The sequence below is a fragment of the Mycena indigotica genome, assembly GCF_014461135.1.
Source record: "Mycena indigotica strain 171206Taipei chromosome Unknown Mind.scaff0001, whole genome shotgun sequence".
Lineage (NCBI taxonomy): Eukaryota > Fungi > Basidiomycota > Agaricomycetes > Agaricales > Mycenaceae > Mycena > Mycena indigotica.
The window spans coordinates 6,109,125-6,133,012 of NW_023503000.1; the positions used below are offsets into that span (position 1 = coordinate 6,109,125).

Below are 23,888 nucleotides of genomic sequence, written 5' to 3' on the forward strand. Positions count from 1 at the left end.
TCCACTCTTTGGGTCTCTCTCGATGTTTCTTCTGGGTTTGGATCCACTCATCCTCTTAGGCCCCTAATCACGTCAGTAATTGGACTGGGATCTTCTGTGGGTGGATGAAAGTCTCTCTTCTGAATCTCGAATCTCGGCTCCGGGCACACATGTCCTTGGCGTCGGCTGTTGCTCTCATGTCCAACTCCCAGGACCACTTTAAGCGCTGGCCAGTTGCATAAAACACTTGTGCATAGGCGATGTCTGGCGATCCTTTTCTCCGCCCTATTGCTGCGCAATGGCCCAGGCTGGCACTACCCTCCGTCAAGAGAAGAGGAGCCATTCATGGGGTTCATCAGACCACATCACTAGGTTCGTTGTTATCTTGTGGACGAAGATTCCAGATTTGAACCAAAGCTTTATAGTCGTATCGCATGGCCACTGTACATCATATTTGGCCAACTCGCACTTCTTTTGTTGTGTTTTGGATTCCTTGCTAGTGTTCGCTCGAGGGGCCAAATTCCGTTGACGCAAGACGCCGCGGACTTCTTCACTGCTAATCCCCAGGTCAAGAGCTACGTGTTTACGCTGCTGGCCAATGCACTTGCCCTCGTTTCCTCCTAGTAAGCTGAATGTCTTGTTTTGTATTAATTGATCTTGAACTCGTGGAGTCTCTTTACCCAGGCAGTACGACACGCTATTCTGGTCTCTTTGACACGTCCCTTGTCCCTCTCTACCCTCGGCCACGGCATTATCATCTCAAGAAAGTCACTTATTCTGAACCGCCACTATAAGTGGGTCGCCATCAGTGGGGCTATATTCATCGTCTCACTGGGCCAGACCCCTGGGTAAGTTGCGCTTTTTCAATACCCGCTTTTTTGTTAAAAAAAAATTGGTCATATTTTGTTTAGCTGGTCGTCTCTCCTCACGCCAAACCCTATCTCTGTAATCGTCCCAATAATTGGACGTGAATTCGACTTCACCAGTCCCGCGCTACAAAGCACAGTTAACACCCTGCTCAACAACGGAACCATCGATTATTACCGTATGTTTCTAACCTAATTGAAGTCATGATTGCTCACCTGAGCGCAGTCCATTCGACCCTCCTTTCATTCGTCGATGCTAGCGGCGCTGCTTCATCGACCGCAAAAGCAGGTTATCCTGTTTTCCTCGACTTCGGTGGCTATGCCCATAGGACATCAACTCGTAAGTTACTCCATGATAAGATAAGATAGTGTGACATGTCTGCGTGTTTAGGTGGAATACTGCCCGTGCGCCTTCAGGACTCGGCGATGGATGCTGCAACGCGCTCGCCTCGCATCGTTTCGAATACCGCACCACTGCAAGCTGGCGTAGCCCGATCAGATATGTCCCTTGTCATGAGCCAGCAAGGGCTTACTGCCAATGTTTCGTGTGTTCCAATGGTGCTCAGCGATAGAAGTCGTCCAACACTTCATCGCACGTCGCAGGCATTGGCGGGTGGGTTTACCTTGTGGAATGTTTCGACCGATTGCTCTGTTGGCCAAGATTCATCAGGTCCGTCCCAGAGCCATTGGTCCAGTTTCCACCACTCATTGGCATAATATCTAGATGCCGTCACCAGAGCGGACACTGCTGACTCGCTTTTCATGGTTGGATGTCAAGTCCCGAGTCAGAATATTGTTGCTCAGAAAAGCTTTGGTTTGTCATCTCTTTCTATTTCACTTGCGGTTAGTTCCAATATGAATGCTTTAGATGTTATCGTCTTTGGTCAAGGCATCTACTCGAACATTTCCCATGTCTGCAGCGTCACACCGCAGATCCAGAACATGGTCGCAAACTACACGGGCAAAGATTTGAGTCTGGTCAGCGCTGATTTTGCGCCGGGTTCCATCCCCATCAATCCTGGGCCCATCGCTTTTGCAGCAACCCGAGCTATGAAGTCGGGGTTTACCTATGCTCAAAGTACTTTGCTCAACAGCATCGGTGACTCGTTACTCTCCATATTCCTCGATCAACAGCAGGGCTTGTCTCTCGGGACGCTATTGGTGCGTATGATTCTTATTGGTTGGCAAGCGAACGCTACTCACAACAAATAGGAAGCCTATATCACTGGAATCGTCGAATTCACAGGAACAGTATGTCGTTCCTTTACTCTGTCCATCCAACTAATATTCTACATAGGCTATCAAAACGCAATTCCTCACTCTAGCCGGAAATCTAGGTCCCAAGCCCTCACAAGACGTTATGCGACCGACCAACGGGACTGTCATCGTTCATACGATAGGCTACGAATACGATGGAATTGCCAGTGTTCTCGTATTAATGCCCATCCTCGCGTTCAGCGTATTGTCCATTGCAATCGCCATCGTTGCCCAATTCTACAATCGCGGCATCCCATTAACAAACGCGGACTTTGACCCCAACGACCCTTGGCTGCTTATGGCGGCAGCCTCTGCGGGGGGCATGAGCAAGATTTTCCACAACATCGAAGAGGATGATGTCGAGAAAGGGCTGAGCAATCGGATAATGCTCGGGGAGGTCGAGGGAAGGGATGGCTTCCTTCACGTGTAGGCTCTCTCCTCCCGTTGTTTTATACTATTGTTCATTGTACTTATTCTATTGTAGCCAACAAGAAGATATTCGCACTCCCTTGCTCACGCGCCATTTCTGACTCGGGGCTCATCATCTCACTTGAACCTGTCCACACACACTTTTGCACTTGATTTAATACACTCAAAACAAATGTTTCTGGGTGCACGTGATCACTAACCTGGCTAGTGTGACTAGCCGCGTCATGGTCCGGGTCAGACTTGGCCAAACCAATGCACACAACCGTTGTCCGTTATACCCACGCAAGTATCGAAGGACTTTCATAGAAATCTATGATCTACTGCCGCTGTTGTTCGCAGCGATAAACTCTCAACTGATTCGTTCAATCTGCAGTTGCGGTGCTGCACAGAGTCGTCTTAGATGGGAAAACCTATGGGCCTATCTTGCCATCAACACAAGAAATATTTCAAGTTGACCTCTTCAACTCTACAACCCTCGAAGATAGTCTTCACAATGTATCCATCTCCAACCTGCCATCCAATCCCGGCCAAACATACGACTTGGATTTCGTAAGCAGCGTTCTTCAAAGGTCTTTTGACTTGGCCCACTCACATGCAAATTCTTCTAGTTCACGTGGACCTCGACAGTCAACTCTACCATTGACACACGGTTACAAGACGATAGCACGTCTTTTGCTTACAACCCACCCAGTGCCTGGAGCACAAACATGTCGAGTTTGCCCAATTTCGACGACGGATCTGGCCAGTAGGTTACTGAACCTATCATTCCACATATGTATAACGACTTCTTTGCAGCGCGGGGACAGCTGGGTCTTCAGCTCTGCTCAATTTCTTCGTACTGATCAAGCTTTCTTTGCTGCACATGGATCGGACTGACGATATGTGCAGGGCGATAGAGTCGCTGTCTACGGGGCAATCGGAGGGCAAGGGGCGCCGTTTACCGCTCAGCTGGATGGAGGCCCAATCCAATCATACACAGAGAACCAAAGCATCTCGGATTCACCCACTGAAAACTATCTTCCTAACCAGCTCATCTATTATGCCGACGGGCTTGGACCCGGAAAACATGCCCTCGCGTTTGCTACCGACTCCTCCATCGCGGACGATGCAGTCTTTACCATCGACTATGCCCTTGTGGATGGCACAGTCAATAATATGTTGAACTCTTCCGGGAGCCAGACGAATAATTCCCAGTAAGAACCCGCGCTGCTTTCTCATTGTCCGGCGATTAATGTTGCTCCGATAGACCTTCGAACGTCCTTCTTGGGATAGTCTCGGGCATTGCTGGGGTGTTGGCAGTCATAGTCATGGTGTCAATGGTCTACATCACTATCCTGCGTCTGCTGTTAAATTCGCCGCGATATGCAAAGAAATCAACTGCGAAAGCACCACAACAGGAACACTCCTTTGATTCCAGGCCTCCACTACTCGAGTGCAGTTAATGTCTCCATGAATAGTTTACAGATTGTGCTTGGGCTACATATGGTGTCTAGGTATACAAGTGTGAAGTAGAGAAATTACTGGTACAACAGTTTCGTGAGATGCTGGTCGCGTTCTTCTTCTGAAGGTTCGACTCCGAGACCATATCCAAGCCCGACCAAGCCGAATTCGTCCACGAAACACTGGGTCGACTTGAAGCCCTCCAGCTCCGGCGAGTCGTAAAAGCTGCAAGGTGTTGGTGAAGAAAACACCCAGTCCATGTCTATTTTCTCATGCTCCAGTCCGAACTCGTATGTCCACGCCTCGAAGTTGAAGCTGTCCATCGGTTGCGGCATAGGCGGTGGTGATGGGGACGCATAAGAGACGAATGGTGTTATTTCAGGCGCACGGGAAGTAGAAGCAAATGCGGGCTCGTCGTCTGGAACGAAGCTGAGGGAGACGATGGTCGAAGGGAGCAGTGTTGATTTGAATGGGGAGGGGTCCTTGTGGACCGATGAAGGGCTGTAGAAGGGGAGAATTTCTTCCTTCTGGAGTTCATTTCAGCAGCAAAAAATCGAGTTGAAAAGGAACGAACCTTGGGTTTGACATCTGGTTCGTCAACTTGAAGCGGAACTTTCGTTGCGACGACGCGTTTGGAGCGAACTTTGGGGGAAGGTATTGGCGGGGGTGGGCTCATAGATGAGGCAGAGCTGCGAGAAGAAGAACTCGACTTCCGAGCAGGCCCGAGACCATTGGGACAGTATTTGTAGTCGGGGTACCACTCTGCGTGTCTCTCCTTCTCCTCCGTTGCCTCCTGACGAAACCGCGCTTTCTCGTGAGCGGGTAATGCCTTCCAAGAAATGGCAGCGCTCTGGCTCAGCGTAGTTTGGTCGAGTGACTTTGGTTGCGCTGCTGCCTCCTTGGCTTGCGCGACAAACCACGATCGATAGCAAATGAACGCGTTTCGAGGACGTCGAATGTGGCCATCGGAGGGTTTCTTCTTGTAGATTATATCACCCAAGTCTGTTTGTAAATGTTAGGGTGACGCGACGCGTTATAGGGGGATGGACAGACATGGTGAAGAACCTCGACAATGGCGAGTTGCCGACCGGGACTTGGTGGAATGAGCCTTGGTCATTGTTTAGAAGTGAGCTGGAGTAAGCTGCGAGTCGAGAGCGATGAGTCCGAGTTGTGTAGTGCCGCATTTTGGCTGAAATGCTTTTCTAGCCTTCAGGAAGAACGCGGGAGTTACCAAAAGCAGGCCCGTGGGACACTTACCCCTTCATGTTAGCACACCGTGCCGTCCTCATTGTATTTTCTCACCACCCTCGCATTGTGACTCTGGCTTGGACGCTGATCCCATTATCGAAAGACGCGAGTCGTGGCCACGGAACACAGAAAACTGCCTTATGAGGCCTGTTCTTCCCTCGATAATCAAAGCGAGGCCTGTCACTGGCTGTCAGACGTGGAGAAGTAGAAATTGATTCGCTTTGGCAAGCTGTCATCTGTTGCGAAGCAAGTCTCTCAAAGGGATCATCGGAGGAGAAGAAGAGGGAATATGTAGATTATGTAAGAACAGATTGATTGTCCGATACATCTGATGCGCCAACTGATGCGGCTGTGATGCGCTTGATTGGATGAATAGACAGCGACGTGCTGACATCTTATTGGGGCTTCCGAGCCACTGTTATTCTCATTGGTAACGCCCAACCTTCTTCGTTGAATGTGTGCTCGGATTCCGTAATAAACGCATCCCACTCTGATCAAGGTCAATCGGAGAATTGAATTTGTGAAACTGACTGACCATCGAAGGAGGCCGGGACCTCGTATATGACGCCATCCACGATGTTCTTCAGTCGCTCCCCTTCACAGCCTGCGCCGCGGGCCTGGAAACCACGCGCTGAGCCCATCATTTGTGCAATACCGGCTTTGCGCACTTCAGGATCGGGTTGCAGCTTTCCGTAGAGGAGTGGGTAGATGGTTTGAGAAGCATCCGTGTAGCCGAGGGTCGGTAGATGTTGCGGGAGCAACGGGAGAATCCGAGCAATCTCAACTTGCGCGGGTGAGTCGAGAGTGAAGACCCTAATTTGGAGCAATTGAGCTCTAACCAAGGTTAGTAGCACAGATCCTCACTTCGCCATTGTACCAACATATTTCTTAATTCCGGGAGAATATTTGGCAAAGTCTTCTGGGACAGTCATTCTTGTATCTTGGACCTAAACAAGATTCAAAATATCAACCAGTTGGATACCGGGAGCAAACACCCATGCGATCCATACCTGCACAAAGCCCCCCGGCTTAAGAGCAGTAAGAAAATTCCGGTAGACAATATCCCACTGAGTGGGATCCAGCCAAGTTACGACATGGCGGACATTCACCAGGTCAAATTTGTTGTGGTATTTCTCGGGCAGAGGCTCAGTCAGGTCAATTACGTCGAGGTATAACTGTCGGGAGCCGTCTTGCGTCATGGGTGGGTGGGGAAACCGTGCATTGTTGATATCAATGCCGTGTAATTCAGTCGAGGTGGGTAAACCAGGAAGAGAGGCCACTTCCGAGAGCCATCCAGTAGTCCCAGTACCGGCGTCGAGGATGGCACTGAGTTGTTCCAATGGAGCAGGTGCGATTATGGGTCCACCCCTACACAGATGAGTGTGCTGAAATTTAAAAGCCTCGTTTGGAGGGACATACATCGCATTGGACATGAAGATTCCTTGTCTGTCGAGCTTCTCGTTCGAGGACATTTACGAGTTGATATTGAATGCTAGCACGGGTACTGCAGGTTTATAAGTGCATTATCGGGACGAGCCGGGTTCCCAGTGTGTTGATCGGGAGGAAATGTTCATGGAGAATAAAAGAATGTCGAAGCTTTTTTTAGCTACCCACCTGTACCCGCACAGAACAGCATTAAAGCTTGAGAGGCACATGACGGTCAGAAATTCTGAGACAGGCGTGAGGAGGAGCACCAGCTGCAAGCAAGGAATCAGGTCTGTTTGAAGTTACGCGTTTCTCCTTGAAACTTGAAAGTGTTGGGCAGCAGCAAAGTTGCACAGCTTACGTGATATTGATGCGTCAGCGGTCATTTCGGTCCAGTCGACGAAGCGCAACATTCTCGGTGGCGAGCTGCCTTGGTTTTGAGTCTAACTTTACTTGGGGGGTCGTCGATGTCAATATAGTTTGAACGAAGACCAACAGTGGCACGAAAGACACTGGCGCGTGCCTTGTCGACTATTCCCAATTTGTCCGCAATCGTATGATGCGCAAATTCATCCCTTTCTTCCGCCCTTCCCCACACATTCTCCATGGCCAGTAAACAAGTACGTACCCCATGGTGTTCTCTCTTGACTACGACCTGCTTATCTCCTTCTTAGCTCGGAAAACTCAGACAAGTGAGCATAACAAGCAACGACGGCGAAATCAGGCCACTTTTGCTCATGTTTTTCGTAGTGGGCAGGAGAAGTCATCTCGACATCTAAGGACAAGACAACCGTCTCAGACGAGTTCAAGGAGCTCGAAAAGGATGTGGAACGAAGGAGAGACGGCGCCCACAGGCTCGTTTGGTCGTGTACTCCAAGCATTGTCACTTATTCGGCCCCCAGGCTGTTTCTCGCCTCTGAAGCATACCATCGAGCGCTCTCAAAGCGAAAAGACAATGCCGCCCTCGACGACTCAGAGAAGCTCTTGCCTATTGAAACGCTCGGCATCGTCATGGTTATTCATGGTGAAGAGTTCGGGGAAGATTCTCCCTTTGGTTCGTGCGAGCTATTTCAAGGAGTTTAATCGGAAGCTCACGCGACCGCTAGGCGGAGCTCTGGTCTCTCTCGGTCGAGCGCAATGTAAAATCGCGAAGTTCCAGGAAAGCTACGCTCAATCATTCGCGGATAACTTTATGAGCTCCTTGACGCGGTTCGCGGATGATGTCAAAGAGTATGAGGCTTTGCGAAAGAAGCTTGACAGTAGACGGTGGGCTTTTCCGTGGTCGTGTCAATTACTACTTAATTCTACAACAGTCTGAGTTACGACGCGGCGATCTCCAAGTATGAGAAGCTGAAGAATGGCAAGAAGGACAAGGATCGGGAGCGGAGAGATGCTGAGGAGGATATGAACCACGCTAAAATGCGATAGTAAGCTGAACAACCTGGACCCCTGTTGTGTTCTGACCCCGTCAGTGAGGAAACCACCGACGAAGTTGAGGCTCATATGCATGCAATTCAAGAGAATGAAACTGGCCAATTGCGCGAGCTCGGCGCATTCCTGACTCTGCAAATCAACTTCGTGGAACAGTATCTGGAGACATTGAAGGAAACGAAGGATAACTGGCCTGGAGAGTGGGTGTTGTGTTCCGCGTTATTCATCCGCTGATCCAAACTCTAGCAAGCATACGCCCAGTTTTCCGCGACAGAAACCGAGTACTCCGCGTCGAAAGTCTTCTACGCCCGCGCCAGCTCCCCCTCCAAGACCTTCTTCTTCATCTGAAGATGAATCTGAACGCACACCAAGTCGGCCACCTTCTCGCCCTGCTTCACGCTCTTCTCGCAAGCGCTCAGATAGTACGGGTACTGCTGGCGGTGACAAACGACGGCTCAGTGTTGCTGGGTGGGCATCAACTGCTGTCGGCTCGGTTACGGGCCGGGGTAGGAAAAACAAGGACAAGGACGCGTTTGCGAGTTTAACAGACGACCCGGACCGCGACTCTTCTGGACCCGGCGGTGAATCAGACAGCAGTGGAATTGCAGGGCTTGGTCGGCGCAAGTCTGCATCGTCAACAAAGGGACAAACGACTCCGAAACTTCCATCCCGCATTCTCAAGCCTCCTTCTGCGTCTCTGGCAAACCGCAAGACAGTTCGGGCGTTGTACGACTTTTCTGGTGGCTCAGACGAGCTGTCATTCAACGTTGGTGACACAATCATTGTTATCAATGAAGTCCTCGACGGGTGGTGGATGGGAGAGCTAAACGGAAAGCAAGGGCTTTTCCCCACTCCCTATACGGAGCCGATCTCGTCAGATGTTCCTCCACTTCCAAGACGCCCGAATGGATTAGGACTGAATCTCGAATCTGAAGATGACAACCCTGAAACCGAGGACGATTATGAACACTATGGTCGGCCGATGGCGGTATTGTCACCGACCACAAGCAGCCCATTCTATGGGGGCTCTGATGCTGCCAGCATTGTCAGTAGTGTTGCTGATGATGACGAGAAGACGCCGTTCTCGCCCCCACCGATGCCACGGAGGTCAACAACGAGTGATTTGGCCGGGGGAAAGAAGGCTCCGCCGCCACCCCCACGTCGTTCAGCGACAGCGATGACAACAGCCAGTCCCCGAATTCCTGAACGTCGACCTGGCTCTCGACCGCCTTCTGCATCAGGCTTCGGTTCTGTTGGCCGTAGCGGCGGGGGCTATTTGTCCGCTTCCGCCTCCTCGGAGAGCAGTGGTTATGACCGGTCTCCGTTCGACAGTGCGACAGAACTGTCTGAAGCATATGGACCTAGCGCCAATGGCTGCGCAGACTTTAAGCAGAACCCGTTCAAACCGAAGGGGATGTGCAGTAACTGTTTTGAACTCCATGCTTGAAGTTTTGTTCCCGGGTTTTTGCTGTGACGCCTAGTTGCATGAAGTTTTGTAGTTTGCAGTGACGCCTAATTGTCTTGATCTATAGTATATAGACCAATGAAGAGTTCAAGCTAATCTGAGGTGGCCGGCAGTAAATAACGACTAAGAAGGAACGCTTCCTCTCAGGTTTTGTGTAAAGACTTGGTCCGTATATGGTGAAGCTGAAGCTTCCTGGCGCCTGGTTCTATAATACGCAGTGATAACGCAAATTGCAGTTCTACCGGTCTCTGCCTAACTCAACAAGCCGACATATGTATGTACTCATTACGATGGAAGGATCGGCCCTGTTTGCGCTATAAGTTTAGCTTTGATCCCCTTCGCTCAAAGTCTATGAAGTCCGTGATGAAGTAGAGTCTCCTTCTCGTAATATGCAGAATGAAATTGATGGATGGCCGTCGCTCTCTTTCTCCCAACCACGGCGCCGACTTGTCCACTTACCTTCCCCCTCCCCAGCTGCTGCACGGGCTCATGGCTGCACGCATTTCACTCAACCGTCGCAAGATCGTTGTTCTGGGGTCTCGGTCTGTGGGTTAGTTTGCAACTCGTTCTTGCAAATTTTCCTCTCGCTGACTCACCCACCCTCCAAAGGCAAGTCTTCGCTCATCAAGCAGCTCGTCGACCATCGTTTCTCTGAATCCTACTACCCTACAACGTCAATGACTTCGCACAAGACTATAACGCTGAACGGCGTTGAGTACCCATGTGAAATCATAGACACGGCAGGGCAGGTATGTACGTCAAACAAGCTTGCCTGTAGATCCTCACAACCTCTAACAGGACGAGTATTCACAACTTCCCCCGCAATATGCCATAGGAATACACGGCTACGTATTGGTGTACTCGATTACGTCGAAGACATCATTTGACATGGTTCGCACCATCTACGACAAGATTCTTGATTTCTGTGGTCTTCCTCCGGGCTCAGTCCCCGCGGTTATTGTCGGCTCAAAGGCCGATCTGGTTATGAGGTGGGTTGTCCGTGGTTTATCTCGTCTTGCCCTCCTTGTCTATGGTCTCACATTGTCGTGTTTTCTCTTCTTCCCAACTCTCCCCCATTCGAATCGTAGCCGCAAGGTCAGCTCAACAGACGGTCAGACCCTCGCCGACGAAACGCAATGCGCGTGGACAGAGGCAAGCGCGATGGTGCATGGGGACATCGGTATATATATGGTTCCAGTCTTCTAGCGACACTGAACATTAATAGTGAAAGTGTTTGAACTCTGTCTTGAAGAGATAGAGCGCAGACTCGTACCGCCACGATCCCCAGGCTTGCCTCCCCCGGACAGACCTAACAATTGTGTACTCATGTAACTTTGCTCATCTTCTGGCTGGCCTGTCTTTTGGTTTGAATAGATGATGTTTGAAGACAATGTGTCAAACTGCTGCACAAGCATCCACCCTTGGGCTTATCATTTGGATCCACAAAGCCAACTAAGCAACCAGAATCTCAATCTTCGTCGTCGTCATTATCACCCTTGCCTGCCTTTTTCTTCTTCTTTCCTTTCTTTTTCTTTTTGCTCCCCGACTCTTCGCCCATTGAGAGAAAGTCCCTGATGGACGGCATCGCAGAACTCGCAAGTGGAACAAGTCGCATTGGCTGCTCCTCTTCGTCGATATCGGGCTCATGAGGCGGAGGTATTGGTTCTATTGGTGGTTTTGTAGAAGCTGGTGGTATGGATGTCTCTTCTTCTTGAGGTCCGTCATCAAACCAGCCTCTTGCCCCGGGAGGAGGTAGCAATACTTCGTCCGTTGTCGTTTTGTCTTCATCGGCCATGTCGTTGTCGTCGAGCCCTCTATACTCTGCTACTCCAGAAAATATGTCGAAATCATCATCTGGATCTTCTTCAGGTGGAGGTAGCGATGGAACGTCGGTTTTGGGTGGTAACGTTGACGTCGTTTGCGATAACTCTGGTTTCGTGGTTTCAGCCTCTACTTTCCGTTTCTTTTTCTTCCGGTCTTTGTCTCCCTCTAAGCCCTTCTTCTTCCTCTTATCGTCCGTGCTCCCAATAGGTTTGAATCCGATAGGCTTGAACTTCGAATCCAATGCATTTTGTGGCTGGCTGGCCGTATTTCCACCCTTCTTCTCCTTTAGTTCGCGTATTATGTCGTCGCGTGTGCGCTTCTTCCCAGTAGTAGCAGGTGCAGTTGAAGGCTCCGAAACGTGGTTATAGGCTTGCTCAAGCGACTCGTCGTCAACCGCGGCGGAGGAGGCTGCCTTGGCTTTGTTTTGCGCGAGGAGAGCCATATCGAGGCCCTTGACTAGAATGGAATGCTCGCCGTCCCCGCCCAGGAGGCGCCGCTGCTCGTCGGTTACGGGCCTATTTGGGCCTTGCCGCCTTTCCAGGTCTGTCAGAATCGCTTCCACCTGAGCATAGTCGTTCCCTTGCCCGTCTCTCCGCTCTGCAGCTCGATTTCGGTATTTATCAGCCCCCTCGTCAGCCTTTTTCAATTTGCGGGGTTTGAATGCGGGTTCAGACGCGGAGACAGTCTTGCTTGTCGAAGTGGACGGAAACAGAGAGCCACGCGATTTCTGAAACGACTGGTTGGCATGCTTGGTTGCACCGGTAGCAGATTGGGTGGCTAGAAGGCGTCGGAAGGACTCTTGGTCCATCGCAAACGACAGCAGAAACAGGCAGAAACCGAATGTGACAGGTGACGTTTTGTTCTTGACTCTGCACGCCCACCACCCACCAAAACTCTCGCCAACGCATTATCTTTGGTGGCAATACGATACTCGCTAGCCCCGCGGGGCATAACTGGTGACGCGGGAGGCACAGCTGGCAATGTTGACGACGGAAGATCGCGAGACGCTTCGGCTGCTTGTTCAGCATGTTTCCCGGGCATTTTACGAGCCCAAATACACCATTATCATGGACCAGCTCGCGAGGCACACCGTGTATGACCCGCAAACATTCTTCTTGGAGCGTTTGCTTATCGCAACAGCCTCAAGGACGATGACTTGGCCAGTCGGATGGGTCTCCAGCCCAAAGAACTGAACAAGATCATCGCGACGCTTTCCAACGATAGGCTTGTACAAATGTACGCCTAGTTTTTGCGCTCTGCGACCCCTTTCGACTGAATCACTTTTAGATACCGGCAAAATGAACTTCGTGAAGGAGCCCAGCGTGCCACCTCGAAGCAATATTACTACATCGACTACGAACATTTCTGCAACGTTGTCAAATGGAGAATAGCGCGAATGAGAAAGCAAATCGACACCAAGGCTAGGAATGTAGGGCTTCTATTGTTCGTTCGTTTTTTATATCTCAATCTCTTTGCCAGGAGCTTGACAACAAGGGCTACATTTGCCCTCAATGCAAAGCCTCGTACACGCCACTGGAAGTCGACAAGCTCATGGACATGACGTTGAACGCCCTTATATGCGAGATATGCCATGCCGAAGTAATCGACAACGAGGAGGCTGAATGTGTATTGGGAAACAAAGACCGGATGCAACGGTTCAACCACCAGATGCGGTTTATTCGTGCAGGGCTGCAGAAGAGTGAGGACATGACGATGCCTGCGTGCGTAATGTCTTGCTCTGTGGCATGTTTTTATTGACCCAACAACTAGTTTTGATGTTGCAACTTGGGTCAAGGCTCATCAACCCGATACCGAGAAACAAGCTGAAGCGACGCCTGGGGCCGGTCTCAAAATTGCCGGCTCTGACGGTGTCAAATTTGAAGATGTGGGCATTGGTGTCCTCATTTCAACAGACAAAGACGAGGCCACACGTCGAAGAGAACGGGACGAGCAGGCGCAGGCGAAACGACAGCAGAACACTTTGCCAGAGTGGCATCGTGTTAGTACGGTCTCGGGGCAGCTTACGGCGCTGGGAACCGAGCAACAGGCTCGTGAGGCGGCAAAAGAGGCGGAGATGATGCAGGCTGGAGCGGGTGGAAGCTCCAACGACGATATCTTACGGGGTTTGGGTATTATTGGGATGAAGAACGGGAAGGATCAGAAGCCGTCGATAACCTTCACGCCTCAGGTGGATGTCAAGCCGGTCATCAATGCGGAGTCGCAATGTGCGTTCGTTTTTGTGTTTGACTTGACTTTCGCTGACGACAAGCAGATTACGACCACTATTACGCCTCATTGCAAAACTCTGCGCAGCCTACGCCAACTTTGAGTATGCCAGGGAGCTCAGACTTTGACGACATTGAAGAGGAGGACCGGAAGCCGCAGCCTGAGTATCTTGACTCGTTGAACGAGTACAAGAAACGGTCGCGTTCGCGTGAGGAGATGGTCACGCCCAACAAGACGCCAAAATTGGAGGAGCCGGAACCAGTGATTTTGACAAATGGTCATATAGATGTGGAGATGGAAGTAGAGCCGCTGCCAGAGGCACCCAAAGACGACCCGATTGTGTATGGTCAGTGCTTGCCCATTTACCTGTTCAACACATTCAGTTGTCCTAGTGAACGGCAACCCGATGCCCTTTTCACAGGTCACAGAAGCAGAGCACGACTTGATGACGCCAGAGGAGTATACTGCATATTTCCAAGTCGCACAGGAGCAGGAGATGTAATGAGTGGATATGATAGACTTAGCATGCCCACGGAAGGTCATGTGATCGTGAATAAACCGATTTATTCCAGAAAAAATTACATGCTCGCTGAAAACATTGCGACTGATGAGCGCGTGTTTCCTGAGCCATCGACAACGAGGTTGTCAGCGCAAGATGAGCCCAGACCGGCATTTCCAATCTCGAAACCATAAGATGGGGGTTTTCATGGGCAAAGTGAGCGACTCACCCAGGCTGGCTCCCAGTACGAAATTCCGATACCATGACCGCCACTGATTGCGGAAAGAACGTTGCGGATACCAAGGACCCACGACTGTTGGCCAGCTGCGGAGACAGCGATGTTCTGGCTGAGAGCGACAGAAGAGGAGCAGGAGGCAGGCCAGTCGGTCTCAACGACCATGACATCCTTGCCGAATTTGTTGACCAGTGCCTGGAGATTGGACTGGAGGTTGGAATAGGTGGCGCTGGTGCCATAGAAGGGGTAGAACGAAAATCCTGTGCTGAATTCAGTCGTTGACCACACTGACCAAGTTCACTAACCCAAAATATCGACATCGGCCAGTGATAGTTGGCCTGAGATGAAGATAGAGTTGTAGAACCAGTTGGTAGCCGAGGCGTCCCAGCCATTGGCGAGATGGATGACCGTGCGGGTACTGGGGGAAGCTGTTCGAACAGCACTGATTGCTGAATGGAGCATCTGAGAGGCGGGAGAAAATCCATTGGCTTGTTTGCCTCTTCAGTGGGGAGTAATAGTGGTCGGGGAATGAGACTCACTGGAAAGCCTCCCGACCGGCCAAAGAAAGCCGTCTGATATTTCGTTGCCGATTTGGATGAGGGAGATAGGAGTGCCTTGGTTGTTGAACGCGTTGACCAGATTGAGTGTGTAGGTGTAAATTTGGGTGTTCAGCCCGGAGACTGTCGTCGGCCAGCCAGAAGGAATGGCCTGATGTGCGGGGTCAGCCCCTTGAAATCTTTGAGTAATTCTGTACTGCATGACGAAAAAAACAACCCACAGGTATCGCTATAATGCAGGTCAACCAGTAGCGACATGCCTGCCGCGCGAGCCCTTTTTGCCAACGCAAGACCGTAGCTCAAACTATATGATGTGTTGTTCGAGCTTGTCCAGATCCGAATCCGCGCAAGGTTGACACCATGGTTGTGAAGGATCGTCTCTAATGGCGTAGTTGCGCCGTTATCTTTATACCGGATGCCTGAGTTCTCAAGGTTGATGAGAGAGGAGAAGTCGGCCGAATGCCAGGTCAGTGCGGTGACCAAATTGGCCCCAGCAATGAGAACGGCGGCGAGACGAGAAAACTTGAGCAACATTGAGCTTGATGTAGGTTAAGCGGACCCTCTTACTTATACATTCTCGCGATGCGTCACCAGCGGAAAAGTCGGGGACAGAGACGAGATCTCCTGATCAGGCCACAAGGCCATGGGTCATCGCGACATTTTCTCCGACATTGGAAGAACTGGAAGAAAGACCATTCGCATACCCGGGTGTACAAATAGCTATAAATTCCGGCATGGGTGGAGGAGTTGTGGCCAATTCGTTCTGGCAGAAGCCATTGCAGCACGTTGCAATTGCCTGGGGTTGTGTTCGTGGAGGCCGGAGTCAAACGGGCCGTGTGTGACCTCACGCATCGTTGAACGGACCGCCAGACATTGGTGTGATTTGAACGATAATTTTATCCGTGTTTTTGGCGAAGTAAAGAAAAGCGAATTATGCTGCATTACTTAAGTATAGCTACTTGGGGTTTTCTGGCCAAAACGCAAGGCGGAACTTGCCCTCATCGCCCCCGTTCGAGATCTGGCGTTGGAGGGTGGCACCAGGCTGCGATTCTCCTTCTGCTGGTATGCCACATTTCGCGTCTCCTCTATAGCTACATTCTGCGCCTTTTCCGATATGTCACTTTCCCATAATGCATACATTGCTTCGGCATTCACGCCGGTGGCATCGAATAGCTCCTGGAATACTTCATCGGTGGATTGTGAAGCGTATTCCTTTAGATCAAACAGCGGCTTGGGCGGCTCGCGAAGCGGCGGGGTAGGCTTGCCCTGTTCAGAAATGGCGTCGGCCTCGAAAAGTTTGTAGAGAGTGGTGTCTTTGAAGAATGAGTCATGCAAGCCAACGACCTGGCGCTTGAATCGCCGAAAAAAAACGATGGAGGATGAAGTGTTGATAGCCTGCTCAACACAAGAAGCTGAAGACATAGTAGATGATTGTTGTGGTTGGGCCATGGAGACTGCTTTTATAGTCTGTGGGGAAAGTCAAAGCGACATTGTCGCTTTGTTGACGCCGATCAGAAATGGATGAGCTCGGAGCTACCAGAAATGAATGTCGGATGGGTCGAGCTCAGGATTTTGCCTCCGAAGAAGGACAGTGTTGGATGTCAGACTCGAAAACTAGATCCATCATCAATATTATCACGGCTGACATAAGCGGTCAAAACTCACTCCATTGCCAATGAACAGCTCAGCCCTCTGACCCACATACATATCCAGAGCTTGAGAAACGTATTTTCCCTCCCAGGAAAGCTCTAAATCGCGACTTGTGCTGACCATATGCCATTCATATGCGACCTCAAGCGCAGCAACAAGTTTTCTTAACCAAGCACGTTTTGCGTTGCTCATGATGTAGACCCATTTGACGTCCTTTTTGGCCTTCGCGACCTGTAAAACTTTGGAGACAATCTCTTCGATGGTCGGATAGCAATGTTTTCTGAAAACCTCTTTAGGTCCCCTGCCATTTGGCGGATGTGGGTATTTGTCCAATAGCTCCGGTAAGCTGTTAACACCGGTAAACGCTTGTCGGTTCTTCCATGCTTCCTTGCACCACCAACCATAATCCCCTCGGCGAATGTGTATGACGAGAAGCCCCTTTAGTGGTTTGGTGGAGGTCTCGGTCGTAGATATTGTGTCCATTTCGGTATATGAGTCGAAGTGCGGCAAGTTGGTATAAAATTCGCTCAAGATAAGTGGTGACCAGCCAAAATCAGAAAGAATAGGTGATTTTGAGAGACGAGGAAGAATGTCAAGGATTCGAGCAGTGTTTGTAACGCTATTGCATGGTTAGATTTGTGCAATCGGGTTAGCTGCACTGACTTGTAGCTGAACAGTGCAGGGCTTTGCTCGTCGAGTTCGACACAAGTTGCGTTTATCTTATCCAGCTCCGTCACCCATCGCTGGACTATCTGGCTGGCGCTCGGTGTTTCCCCTAGAGCTGCGTTAATGGATTGCGTGTTCAAAATAACGCGCTGGTCTTCGGGGCATACACTGAGGTAGTATTCTCTCGAGACCGCAGGTGGAACGTTGAGATTTGGAGACTCTCCTCCGACGAGCGGTCCTGTGGAACACTCTTAGCAACATATGGCATGCATGGAATCGGCGGACCAGTTATAATGGCGCTTAATGGTATCCTTGCCGGAATCCGGTGACCATACCATTCAACGACATCAGGCCCAGTTCGACGCCAGGTATAATCATCGAAGACAAATCTCCATGAATTTTAGGTCTCGTGAAGTATTCACGCAGCAACCACACGTACGATCTCCGAGAGGCGTAAGCCAGATATGCATTAAATAGCAGCTCTTGGAGGTAGTTTCCCCAACCAAAATCTGTCTATAGTTAAAGTCGTCATGCTCTACGAACTGGAGGTGACCTACCTTCTCCGTGATTGGCAAACCATAGAAACTTGGTTTCTGGGTCGAGATGGGACGAATTGTGTTGTGAAAGCATTCTTTCTCGTTGTCGATATTGACCGTAAAGTGGCGGATCCTTAGAACGGTGGTTTGACTGGTTGACACCCCCAGACCACCAGCCGTGAACAAAGAATCCCGAGGCGAAGAAGAAGCAAAGGGTTAGGCAAATCCACAAAGGCCGTATTTCTCTAGACCTGGCCCGATTAATGTGCCGTGGCGGTTGATTGTCAGCAGGGAGGAGCATTTCGTATTCGACATCGCCAGAGTTGGAGTTGGTGCTGGGCCCATCCCGCCAGAAACGAGAAAATAATTTGCTGCCGTTCATGAAAACGGGGAGCGGAGGGTAGACAGCTTGAATGGCAGCGCAGCCGAGGTTTATACGCCGACTCCTCTGCTTAGGAATGTGCGGGTAGATGTGTTGGTAACCCGCCGTGGCGCTTTTGTTGAATGGAGTTCGGATAACAGCAATTCAATGCCGAGTTGAGTGGCCTTGCAGTGCTTATAGCAATCGAGGTCATAGTAGATAGGGCGGGTCTAAGGACTGGATGAGGCACTATGTAGGTCGGAGTTCATCCACACTTCCGGGTGTCACGTCACTGTCACACATAGGAAAAAGTTATGTTTGCTTCCACCACCGTGCGCGCCATCTCGAGGACTCTCCGACCACTCTCTGCGCGTGCCATAGCTGCTATTAGACCGACTGCAGCGCGTACTTTTGTATCTTCCGCGCGCCGTTTTGAAGCGACAGCTGGTTGGAACGCTTTTTCTGAGCGATAATTTTCCTGGCTCATTTCCATGCACAGTGTCCCAGCAACTACTGGAGAAGCTGCACCAAGAGCTCAACCATGAAATAAGCACCTCAGAGACTGGAACCGAGGGACAGCCTGAATTTCTGACCGCTTTCAAGCAGCAAGGCGTTTGGGAGGTGCGTTGCTCGGACACAGTTGAGAGCAGACTATAAACGGCTTGGAAATAGATTAACGACGTACCCGGTAACGACGAGGTACTCCTGACAAGGAAATTTGGCAACGAGACGTGCGTTTTTTTCTTACCACGAAAGGTATCAATAATGTTCGGGTTGATTAGAATTCGCGTCATGTTCTCCGTTGCCGATCTGCACGACTATGAAGAGGATGATATGGAGTCCCAAGCTAATGAACAGGGAGAAGAAGAGGAGCCACCTATCGAGCTCCGCGTCTCCGTTTCAATTACCAAAGTGCGCTACGAACAACAGAAACGCACGATATATCTGACATCCGCAACAGACGAGCGCTCCTGGGGCCCTCAGTGTCGATCTGTACTGCGCGGAGGGTGCTTTTCACACAGCCAACATCACCTTCTACAAGTCGAGCAAGATGAGCACGGAGTTGACCATGGAGAGTGATTTTGCGCGCCGGACGTTATATTCTGGCCCTCCAGTAAGCTCCAACAGAGTTTCTAATTCCCTACGCTCAATATTTGATAGTTTGAAACTCTGGATGTGACCCTGCAAGGAAACTTCGAAGCCTTCTTGCAAGAGCGCGGCCTTGACTCATCGCTGGCCGAATTCGTTGCTGAATATGCTCAGTTCAAGGAGCAGGAGGTATTAATTTCCCCACGCCGCTCCGCCCGTCTGAATTCTTGTCAGGAATATGTTGAGTGGTTAGATAGTGTCGGCAAGTTCGTCGAATCGTGAAGGATAGACACAAAAAGTATCTAATTTCTGCTCTAATTACTGTATCCACTACACCCATCTCACAACAAAGTCCATGACGAAGAAACCAGTTGTCCTGGAACTGAGGCTGTCAATATACTAGAAATAGGGGACTAGCGAGAATGTAAGTAGTCCTCTTGGAGTACTGTAAAACGGAGTTGCGACAACCGTGGCGGTGATTATCAACCATTTGCACTGTTGCAGCCACTTTCACCTTCCTTCTCTCTCCTTACCGCCAGGCTAACGTCCACCTTAAACGGTCCCAAAACCGCGCCTTCAAGTTGCAATGCTCTCGTGATTTTCATCGCATCTCCGCAGACCGCAGTAGAGAAGAGTAATCCTCTCCATCTCACTCATGGGTGGCAGCAGTACAAATCGTCCTCGCGCCCGCGACATTGGAATTGTCATAGGAGACGACCTGCAACCCGGACCGCTGAACGCAATCACCGACGTTGTTCGAGTCAAGGTTGGCACCTCCGAGAAATTCCTTGGAAATGTGTCCTCGTAAGTATCCACTTCCTCCTGGCCGTCCGAATACCTACACTCTCTCCATAGAACGGACGAAGAGGAGCGAAAGAAGATTGTCCGTGCAGGCGTCACCATTGTTACTGTCGAGGATATCGCGACAATTCCCGTTTTCGCCGGCGTTGGCGTGCTTCAGGGCTCTGGCGAACTGACTGGCGCGCATTTTATCACCGAAAGCGGGCTCTTGACCGACTCTCTGGCGATTACGGGAACAATGCAGGTCGGCGCGGTCCACCATGGCATGTCTCCAGCCTTTTTCTGCTCGCAGTCTATTGACCTTGGTGTTTCTAGCTATGCAAGTTCATCATCCACTCATGATTAGTCTCCCTATCGTGGCGGAAACGTTCGATAGAATGACGCATCCACTTGCGCCCAATCAAGTCGGGTCTGAAGAAGTAGAGAAAGCGTTTGCAGATCTGACCAGTGGTAGATTGCGTGAAGGCAATGTTGGGTGCGTTGCGACTTGTTGGTTTAGCATCATCTGACTTGTCTCCAGTGGTGGTGCATCCATGGTGTCGTTCGGGATGAAAGGCGGGACCGGTACATCTTCCCGCCTGGTTCCTGCTCGACAAGGCAGAAATTATACGGTTGGCGTCCTGATTCAGGCTAACCATGGCTCTCCCTCTGACCTGACCATCGACGGAGTCCATGTCGGGAAAGTGCTTGCGAAAGAAGGCTACATGGACCCATGGTTCCCCAAACACGACGAGGGGAGAAAAATCAAGCAGCCACAAGATGGAGAGGGCAGGTTTGTGCCACTTCAGATTCAGTTGTGATAACGTGTTGGTCAGTATCATCGTCATAATCGCCACGGATGCGCCTCTGCTGCCTCATCAATGCAGCGCTGTTGCCCGTCGTGCTGGAGTCGGTATCTCCAGAGGTGGAGGGGGCACGATGTTTTTCAGTGGAGGCAGGGAAATCGACACACCTTTTCCAAATTTACTGACCTCTCAGTCAGACATCTTCTTATGCTTCTCGACTGCGCGACCGCTCACGCCGCCAATCCCGCCCCTGCACGAAACGAAGATCGAACCGGTTTCAGTCTATGCGAGTGTTTATGACTGAGAAAATGACGAGTATTAATCGGTTGTTCAGTCCGTCGAAGCGGTCAACAGCGAAACCCTGGATGCTATCTTCCGAGCGGCTGCAGATGCGACCGAAGAAGCCATCCTCAATGCCCTATTTGCGGCTGAGGAGACGGAGGGATATACGGGCAGACGATGGCGCGCTTTGCCGGTCGAGAAAGTCCGCGAAATTCTGAAAGAGGCGGGGCGTATCTAAGTAGGGACTACTCACATTCTCGCAACTCCATTTTACTCCAAGAGGCTCAAATCCAGCTCCCTCAAAAGAAGTTGGCTCCTCTACCCAGAGTAGGCAACTAAAATAACAAGGGTATAGAATCTGAGGAAACTAGTCGTCATACGATCAGCTTTTGGGGAGTTGTTGTCTACCCTACTCAATCTCCTCCCACCACGAGTTATGCTCAGTGCTCATATGCGAATATATTCTCCCCTCACCCACCGCCTTCCCGCACTCCCAGCAAAAGTGGGTCCCACAAACACAACGCATGTGGTTGCATCCATCCACTTTCTCGATCAGCAAGCCGCAACTGGAGTTTGGACAGGCCCGTTTCCCCTCCATTAGCTTTCGCAGATATTTGGTGCTCGTTTGCTGTTCGCGCGGTCGTACTCGTCGTTCACGGGGGGCGGCAGTCTCGGCGGGTGGAGGCTGGCAATCTTCACAGCGGAAGTTCTCGATAGGCGGAAGTGTCTCCTCCGTACAACACACTCGCTCATAGGCGACTTGTGCATGACCACAGTCAAGACACCAGGCGTACAAGAACCGACGATCATCCATTGCACGGGCAAGACTGCCCAGACTCGCTGCTGGGGCGTTGTAGCGCATCATAGTCTTCAGCGTTGGCTTGCGGCGACAGAAGGGGCATGTAAACTGGGCCATGTTGAGCAGTTTTCCTGGGCGATTGCCGCCATACTGGGAGGGGAAGGTCAGTCATAAGCGTCAACATTCTATGCGAAACTCACCCATTCACGAAGACATGCCTCATCGACAAGTTGAGCGCAACCAGACCGTCCACAAGCTGGCATGAGCTTGCTCTTGGCTTTTTCCTCGAAACACAGAGCACAGTAGGCCAACACGACTTCTCCCCTGCCCACCCGCTCCTCGACTTGCCATAAAATCGACGCCACATTCTGCACTTGTTTGCCGGCTAGAGTCAACTGGCTTGAGCCAGTTATGGGCTTCCCAAACACGCTCTGGTCAAATGCCTGCATCAACTTGAAGGCTGATTTGCCAAGGAATACACGTTCGTTGTCGGCCGCGGTAAACCCAAGCCACTGAACTTTGTTCTCTTGGTTCAATGCTCGGACGGTAGTTTCTGTCGAAACCACGGTTTTATTGGACCAGTCGGCGTCGAGGCAGCCTGGACAAGTATACTTTTGCTTGTCTGAGGCGGAGCGGTATAGATTCGGGACAATGATGCGGTTGGTGCAAATAGAGCACTCTAGTGCGGGGCAGGGGGTGTTGTTACGACAGTAGTAACAGCGAGGGCTTCGTTGAAGAGAATCAACTCGCTCGACAACGTATTGGGCCCGACATATTTTGGCTGAGCACTGGACCCAGCAACTTTCGGGGTCGTCGATTTGGGGGTAAAGTTCTGCAATCCTCTTGCCAGACAACGTGGTTCCGACACAAAAGCCACACAGTCCGCCAGGGAGATGGCTCATAATCGTTACGCTCCGCCTTGAGCAGGTCAATGACATTGTCATCAGGGAGTTCATGGAGGACATACCGCACTTGACACCGACTGCATTGTACCTTGACACCGCCAGGTCCGCGAGACTTTTGCGGGGTCCATGGTACTTTCGCTTCAATCGGAGCGTCAAGGTTGAGCTCCAGCAGTCTATATCGTCGCATTGCTTCGTACAACTTGCGCTCTTGAGCGGTCAAAACTACACCCTCAGGAGAGGTCAAGAGGAACTGAGCACAATCGAAGCTGATGTTCTCTGGGATGTTGAGATTGATCCATTTGCCTTTGAACGATGTCGAGAGAAATGTCGAAGCGATGGTCTGGAGGAAGGGAACGCCAGTTGTGAGTGCTACCACAGCTGTTAATGCGGATGCACGTGAAGAATACATGGTTCCTGGGACAATGAGGTGTGGGAGGAGGCGGAAGAAATCGTTCGCGGGGAGGCTCAATGGCAATGAACGTTGACGCGGCGCGAGTGTGACCCCTGGTTCGACAAGCTACCGAAGTCAACATGGAATAGCATCAGAGAGAGACGATGGACGCACTTTCAGATGAGTAAACACTCGAGCAATCCTCTTTATAACGCCTGAATAGCAACTGCGTGAAACCTCAAGGAGCTCGGTCCGGGTGAGCTGAATATCAGCGTCTAAATCCAGATAGACGAGCTCCAGCTGGGACCCCATCTCGTCGTAGTGTCGTTTGATGATACCCTCGATCTCCTCCGTCATATCGAAGCTCTCCTCAAGCCATTGCCTCAACGCCGCTTTTTGATCTGCGCCACGAATTTTACCGACTGCAACACTAAAAGCATTCACGAGCTCTGCTTTGCGAGCAGGGTCACCGGTATACTTGCATACTGCTCGCCAGAGTTGACCGAAGAGAGCGTTATAAGTCAATGCGGCGACGTTGGTTTGGATGATGTTGGCCAAGGAGTCGTAAACGAGGTCCCTGAACTCCGACTCTTCAGGTTCCATGAATCGTTTACTGGGATCAGATGTCCCGATGGTAGACTGGTCGCGCACAGGAATATGATTGGGTTCCATTGTAGATTTGAGGATTGCGCGGAGAGGGGTGCATGAACCGGCGGGGGGCTTTATGTGGGGGAGGAAGATA

At 50.9% G+C, this 23,888-nt stretch overlaps 11 protein-coding genes across 11 annotated transcripts; 5 read left to right on the top strand and 6 right to left on the bottom strand.

The window, feature by feature from the left end:
• Positions 1–277: 277 nt before the first annotated feature.
• MIND_00172300 (uncharacterized protein) lies at positions 278–2,632 on the top strand (the record flags this gene model as incomplete). Its single annotated transcript, XM_037358643.1, has 11 exons — positions 278–351; positions 405–602; positions 651–827; positions 891–1,024; positions 1,072–1,185; positions 1,237–1,515; positions 1,570–1,659; positions 1,714–2,006; positions 2,058–2,096; positions 2,143–2,528; positions 2,587–2,632. The coding sequence occupies 11 exons, from the start codon at positions 278–280 to the stop codon at positions 2,630–2,632; spliced, it is 1,830 nt and encodes a 609-aa protein (XP_037226553.1).
• Positions 2,633–4,048: 1,416 nt separating this feature from the next.
• Positions 4,049–5,088, bottom strand: MIND_00172400 (HMG box domain-containing protein; the record flags this gene model as incomplete). Its single annotated transcript, XM_037358644.1, has 3 exons — positions 4,049–4,498; positions 4,546–4,973; positions 5,025–5,088. The coding sequence occupies 3 exons, from the start codon at positions 5,086–5,088 to the stop codon at positions 4,049–4,051; spliced, it is 942 nt and encodes a 313-aa protein (XP_037226554.1).
• A 526-nt stretch (positions 5,089–5,614) lies between these two features.
• MIND_00172500 (S-adenosyl-L-methionine-dependent methyltransferase) lies at positions 5,615–6,691 on the bottom strand (the record flags this gene model as incomplete). Its single annotated transcript, XM_037358645.1, has 5 exons — positions 5,615–5,709; positions 5,755–6,032; positions 6,084–6,166; positions 6,230–6,587; positions 6,639–6,691. 5 exons carry the CDS (start codon positions 6,689–6,691, stop codon positions 5,615–5,617), a joined length of 867 nt encoding a protein of 288 aa, XP_037226555.1.
• Positions 6,692–7,249: 558 nt separating this feature from the next.
• MIND_00172600 (BAR domain-containing protein) lies at positions 7,250–9,522 on the top strand (the record flags this gene model as incomplete). Its single annotated transcript, XM_037358646.1, has 7 exons — positions 7,250–7,264; positions 7,319–7,336; positions 7,395–7,698; positions 7,751–7,910; positions 7,958–8,071; positions 8,117–8,275; positions 8,322–9,522. The coding sequence occupies 7 exons, from the start codon at positions 7,250–7,252 to the stop codon at positions 9,520–9,522; spliced, it is 1,971 nt and encodes a 656-aa protein (XP_037226556.1).
• A 414-nt stretch (positions 9,523–9,936) lies between these two features.
• Positions 9,937–10,872, top strand: MIND_00172700 (uncharacterized protein; the record flags this gene model as incomplete). Its single annotated transcript, XM_037358647.1, has 4 exons — positions 9,937–10,090; positions 10,150–10,289; positions 10,339–10,720; positions 10,766–10,872. 4 exons carry the CDS (start codon positions 9,937–9,939, stop codon positions 10,870–10,872), a joined length of 783 nt encoding a protein of 260 aa, XP_037226557.1.
• Positions 10,873–11,008: 136 nt separating this feature from the next.
• On the bottom strand, positions 11,009–12,172 carry MIND_00172800 (uncharacterized protein; the record flags this gene model as incomplete). The annotated part of the gene is made up of 1 exon (XM_037358648.1): positions 11,009–12,172. The coding sequence occupies one exon, from the start codon at positions 12,170–12,172 to the stop codon at positions 11,009–11,011; it is 1,164 nt and encodes a 387-aa protein (XP_037226558.1).
• Positions 12,173–12,344: 172 nt separating this feature from the next.
• MIND_00172900 (HTH TFE/IIEalpha-type domain-containing protein) lies at positions 12,345–14,092 on the top strand (the record flags this gene model as incomplete). The annotated part of the gene is made up of 7 exons (XM_037358649.1): positions 12,345–12,457; positions 12,505–12,600; positions 12,652–12,793; positions 12,844–13,085; positions 13,135–13,589; positions 13,637–13,936; positions 13,983–14,092. The coding sequence occupies 7 exons, from the start codon at positions 12,345–12,347 to the stop codon at positions 14,090–14,092; spliced, it is 1,458 nt and encodes a 485-aa protein (XP_037226559.1).
• A 76-nt stretch (positions 14,093–14,168) lies between these two features.
• On the bottom strand, positions 14,169–15,415 carry MIND_00173000 (Arabinogalactan endo-beta-1,4-galactanase; the record flags this gene model as incomplete). The annotated part of the gene is made up of 5 exons (XM_037358650.1): positions 14,169–14,270; positions 14,319–14,584; positions 14,630–14,812; positions 14,864–15,052; positions 15,103–15,415. The coding sequence occupies 5 exons, from the start codon at positions 15,413–15,415 to the stop codon at positions 14,169–14,171; spliced, it is 1,053 nt and encodes a 350-aa protein (XP_037226560.1).
• A 999-nt stretch (positions 15,416–16,414) lies between these two features.
• MIND_00173100 (uncharacterized protein) lies at positions 16,415–18,115 on the bottom strand (the record flags this gene model as incomplete). Its single annotated transcript, XM_037358651.1, has 6 exons — positions 16,415–16,495; positions 16,547–17,150; positions 17,195–17,435; positions 17,483–17,586; positions 17,637–17,706; positions 17,755–18,115. 6 exons carry the CDS (start codon positions 18,113–18,115, stop codon positions 16,415–16,417), a joined length of 1,461 nt encoding a protein of 486 aa, XP_037226561.1.
• A 287-nt stretch (positions 18,116–18,402) lies between these two features.
• On the top strand, positions 18,403–19,465 carry MIND_00173200 (uncharacterized protein; the record flags this gene model as incomplete). The annotated part of the gene is made up of 7 exons (XM_037358652.1): positions 18,403–18,541; positions 18,594–18,715; positions 18,767–18,825; positions 18,877–19,006; positions 19,056–19,208; positions 19,256–19,372; positions 19,418–19,465. Exons 1-7 carry the CDS (start codon positions 18,409–18,411, stop codon positions 19,463–19,465), a joined length of 762 nt encoding a protein of 253 aa, XP_037226562.1. The 5' UTR covers positions 18,403–18,408.
• A 1,995-nt stretch (positions 19,466–21,460) lies between these two features.
• On the bottom strand, positions 21,461–23,749 carry MIND_00173300 (RING-type domain-containing protein; the record flags this gene model as incomplete). The annotated part of the gene is made up of 4 exons (XM_037358653.1): positions 21,461–22,000; positions 22,051–22,768; positions 22,818–23,272; positions 23,321–23,749. 4 exons carry the CDS (start codon positions 23,747–23,749, stop codon positions 21,461–21,463), a joined length of 2,142 nt encoding a protein of 713 aa, XP_037226563.1.
• Positions 23,750–23,888: the final 139 nt, after the last annotated feature.